Here is a 4,891-nt window from a genome sequence, read left to right on the forward strand (position 1 = left end):
AAAAAATACTGCAGCATGTAAAATTCTTTTATTTTGTGGTGCCTCGATATATTGAGCTATTCAACCCCCAGTAGTCAAAACATGGATGAATCCAAGAAAGGTTTGGAAGAAAACAAAACGGTTATCACCGGGCATAACGCCAGAATTTACTTCCTCACGGGTTTTTAGGCTTGACCGTAAATTCGGGCCTGACAAAATGATTTATTTTGCATATTTGCAAGCATAATCCACAGCATTCACATGTTGAATATAAAAGGAGTTTTAGCTGAATTTGGTGAAAGAATAGTCAGCAAAATAACAAAATACGAGTAACCACAGGCACAGCACAATGAAGAAATTGGATTGAAACACGATGGCTACTTGTAAATAAGGGTGTGAATTGCAGAGTACCTGGCGATTCGAACCGTATCACGATCAGTAAACTTATAAATGAACACTGTAAGATTTGTTTGAAAATTTATTTATTCATCTGAAACTTCAGGTTTACAACTGTGAACCACGATATTTAACAAACAGGTTGCAATCTGTTTCATGTTTGAACAGCATTGAAATTAAATATTAAAGCAAGACAAGACTTATCACTCCTTTTCCAGTATTGGATTAAGCATTGTGCATAAAGAATAAAAGTGCAAATATCTCTGGCACCTTATTCCCTAAATTTTATTTTAAACTGATTAAGTATCAAAATAAGAACATACCGTAGTGAACGCCATGTTTTTAATGACGTATCCCGTGCGTAAACGGAAGCCGCCTTCATGTGCAAGAAAAAGACGTCTTCTATCAATTACTGTGCCAATTCTGATCAGAGGAAAATCCTCAACACGTCAGGTTGCATGTCATTCCGTGGCGGGGTGAGGAGGTGGGAGGTGGCCACTCCTAATGTGGGCTAAAGCGTGCTTAGCCCACAACATGTAGCTTAACTAGCAGAGTAAATACGCGATACGTCACGATGATCACGTGACTGTCCAAAATAGCTGATACAGTACTTAACACAAAAATATTAATAAAAAAAAAAAAAGTACTATGAAAATCAGAATCGCTCAACATAAATTGACCATTTTTTTTCAGGGAAGAGTTGAGATTAACCATTTCACTGAATAGCTGGTTATTTTTTCAAAAGTCGTGTGTTCATTTAAAGGCTTATTCCATGCTTAAAGAATGAACCCTAACCCTAAGTAAGACTTTTTGTTGAATATTTCCATCAAAAATTGATGTTTAAACATCGATTCGGCCCATATTTAATCAATACGAGAATTGTGCACTGTAATATCACGATATATTGCTGAAAAACAATGTTTTTTTTTAACACCCCTACTTCTAAACATGTTAATGTTTTTCAATTGTATGAATAAATGTAAAAAAAAATCTCATTGGGCCATTTTCAACAATAAGAAGATATTTTGTCTATAATTAATGTGATAACTTCATTATTTTTTCATGAACAATTAATACCTTTAAAAACAATATCACCTGTGCTGAGGAAATAGATAACCAATCGTGGCTCAACTGTTTCCTGGGTTTGGTCAGCAAACTACATCATAACGAAGTTATCAGATTAATTTTGGACAAAATATTACCTTTTGACTGCTGAAAATGGCTCAGTGAGTCAAATTAGTAACATGTGGCGTACCTCAAGGTTCAATTCTAGGTCCTTTGTTGTTTAATTTGTATAAACCATTTAATGTTGCTGATCTCTGTTCGAAAGCTTTATGCTGCATTTTAGGTTGATTCTGAAATTTAACCTGGAAGCACTTTGTGAATAGTGTCGGTAAAAAAGTCACAACTTGACCAGTGGTTGACAAATATTTCAACAGACTTCCTCAAGACAACAAAATCAGTACCGATGATGGCTCAATATCAGCGTGACCGAGACGAGGCCTTGGTAGCGGTGTGCTGTCAGAGAGGCTGTCGAAGGAGCGACCTCTCTATGCTCTGCTAATTGGGCGCCATCACCTGATTTGTAATGAAACCACCACTTGATTTCTAGCCACAAATAAAAACAAAGACTGAATGTTGGTTACGTCTTTTATCTTCTGTTCAACACAATCTTGCTTCACTCAAAGTAAAGTGCATAGACGCTGGCCACGCCGTACAGAGAAGTGTTCTTGAAAGACCACGACGCGAAGGTGTCATTTGCCGGGTCCCACAGACAGCGGCTGCTGATCTGCATGCTCTGCCCGGCCAGCTGGCCAATGTGAACCAAGACGACCAACTTGTATCTGCGGATCATGAGCTCCTTCACGCGGGCTCGTATCACCTGAGGACGTGTGAAGGAAATCAGCCTGGAAGGCCGATGAGGCTCATTGCGATGGCTTCCTCGTAGGTGCTTACCTCACATAGGGTTTTAGTCATTTGCCGTGACCATTCCACTTCATATTCTTCCTCTTCGAGATAGTTTATGAGTACATCCTTCAGGATTTCCAAAATAGCAGGGGTAGGGAAGCGTTTGCGAGGTCCTGTCATCAGAACACAGAATGAACAGATGCATAAATGTTGTAATATGAGTTAAAGTGGTGCATATTGCCACTCTCAGTTGAAGTTTATTTGCAAATGAAATGTTAAATACATGATCTATTTAGTAATTAAGGGCAGTCGTAATATCACGTGTAGAGAATGAATTAGGCAGCAAAATCCACCCATTTTTAATTCATCTCAGGGGGCGGCCATTTTGCCACTTGTTGTCGACTACAAATGACATCACAGTGCCTAATGCTGCATTCAAGGATGGTCTGAAGTTGGACTTTTCCGAGTTCAAACCAGGAAGTGTGTACGGGAACGGCCCCTTGAACTCGGAAATTCAACTTGTGAGGTTGGAAAAAAAAAAAGGAACCCGACTTCACAAACGGACTACAAGTGACGTCACTCTAAACTAGATAGCTTTCTTCATTCAAATAATATTCGACATTACTCCACGTAATATAATGTATGTGACGGTATGCCGCTATCTCCATCTCTGCATGAAATTATACGGTGAACTACTGAATTGTATGCAATGCTTATGAAATAAGATAAAAACAATAAATGAAGCAAAATCGTGAGCAGGTAAATTTGATGGAGGTCAAAATGAATTTTGAGGACCAAAATAAAAAACAATTTATCACTATCCGCCATGTTGGTTGTTTACTTTAGCTTCGAACGCTTTCAGGTCAGAACTGGGGGGGAAAAAAACAACTCGGATATATCCGACTTCCGACCATCCTCAAATGCAGCCTAAGAGCTCAGGTAACGACCAATCAAGGTTCACCTGTTTTATGAGTTTGGTCATGTGACATTCGCAAGCTGAGCAATCATTGGTCATTACCTAAGCCCTGAGCAAATGTGATGACATCTTCAGTTGACAGCAAGTGACAATATGGCTGCTTCCTGAGATGGATAAAAAGGGGTAGATTTTGCTGCTTAATTCTTATTCCACAAACATATTATTAATCACAATACCGTGTTTAGACTAGTGGTGTCACATAGAACATATAGTGTGAGAAATCTTTTTTGACTTAACTTCTACAAAACAACCACATGGCTTTGCCTTGTAGTCTGCTAGCTTAATGCGAACACAAATTTAGTTTATATTCTTATTCTTACATTCATTTCACCATATTTCTGATCAATGGTTATTTGTGTAAATTCACCAAGCTGGTAGGTGTTCTCAAGTGTGACAACCATTCGTTCATCATGATGTTCTTCTATGCAGGACACATTGCTTAAAGAGCTGAAAGACAGGTGACGTTGAAACAGTCTCAGTCAAAGGCATCTCGTCGGGATTTTACATCGCTAATAGCAGTTTCAACTTGACATTAATTAATGAGAAAAATGTTTTGTAAGGATAGGAATGTCGACTCACTCCTTGGTCTTGCCAGCCGTGTTTTTGACTCCGTGACTTCCCTCCGAAGGCACCTTGCTGGTCTTCTTGTCTCTTCTGATAGATTTGTCTTTATGCGCCTCAGACATTTTCTCATGACACAAAGAAAAAGCTCGAATTCCAAAGAAAACATACAGAAATAAAAACAAATAAAATAACAAAAACACTTAAACAACGGAAGAGGTCATGTTTCAAATCAGTAAGTTCGCATTTATTATCTTTTTTATTTTTATTTTTAACCGACAGTTTTGAATCTCATAAAAATGAAAAATAAAGCACCGTTAGGGGTCGTCATGACAACTGAAACTTGGGGGCGGAGCTTCATTTACGGAAGGAAGATGTGTTTTTTTTTAACCGTTTATTTCCCTGCTACCAAAATGAATCATTGTTGTAAGCGTTACACGTAATTTATTCAGCTTAAAAATACTACAAAACATACATAATGTCATAAATGAATGAGAATGTCGCATTTATGTGAAGAAACCAACGTGATTGCGTCATTACCGTAACGCTTGGTTACGCTGCGCATCTATTTATAGTGATGATCGGACTTACGTAACATATAGCCTCCATAATGTTCGTTTAAAATACGTAAGTATTCATTTATTTACTCTTTTACATGACATGAAAAAATCCATACTGTACTGTCAAAACATTCGGTATTTACACAGGTACTCTACAGAACAACGGTAAAGTCTTTTCGGGGCTAAGTTTTTAATATTGGCCTATTTAGTTTAAAATTACATACAGTACTGATGGAAATATGGGGATATTATGCCATTGAGTGAAATTTAGGATGAACCTCTAAACTTTTGAATGTGCCCAACTGTTCAATGTTTCAATACCGTATTTAATAGACAACTTGCTGTTCTTATGAACTGACGGGCAAAATTCACAAGACTTAAATTATGTGCACCCTTTCATATATTTTTGTTTGTTTATGTTGGACATGTGCATTGAAATCAGGTATTAATGTAAAAGTGCAAAGCCCCAATATCCCTTACCTTTTGAAAGCAGTAGAAATGTACAAATGAG

General features: G+C 37.6%; 1 protein-coding gene across 1 annotated transcript; it reads right to left on the reverse strand.

Annotated features, from left to right (window-relative positions):
* Positions 1-2,011: 2,011 nt before the first annotated feature.
* On the reverse strand, positions 2,012-4,262 carry LOC144018683 (dynein light chain Tctex-type 5-A-like). Its single transcript, XM_077521132.1, has 4 exons — positions 3,839-4,262; positions 3,627-3,706; positions 2,332-2,456; positions 2,012-2,257 (listed from the first exon to the last, which is right to left on the reverse strand). Exons 1-4 carry the CDS (start codon positions 3,943-3,945, stop codon positions 2,054-2,056), a joined length of 516 nt encoding a protein of 171 aa, XP_077377258.1. The 5' UTR covers positions 3,946-4,262; the 3' UTR covers positions 2,012-2,053.
* Positions 4,263-4,891: the final 629 nt, after the last annotated feature.

This window comes from Festucalex cinctus, chromosome 1, assembly GCF_051991245.1.
Source record: "Festucalex cinctus isolate MCC-2025b chromosome 1, RoL_Fcin_1.0, whole genome shotgun sequence".
Lineage (NCBI taxonomy): Eukaryota > Metazoa > Chordata > Actinopteri > Syngnathiformes > Syngnathidae > Festucalex > Festucalex cinctus.

Bases quoted from the DNA above. Each gene is read 5' to 3' on its own strand.
- LOC144018683 (XM_077521132.1), bottom strand. From the start codon at position 3,945: ATGTCTGAGGCGCATAAAGACAAATCTATCAGAAGAGACAAGAAGACC. The intron at 3,707-3,838 runs GTGAGTCGACAT...CCTGTCTTTCAG, and splicing joins ACGGCTGGCAAGACCAAGGA to CTCTTTAAGCAATGTGTCCT. The intron at 2,457-3,626 runs GTGAATTTACAC...TTCTGATGACAG, and splicing joins TGAGAACACCTACCAGCTTG to GACCTCGCAAACGCTTCCCT.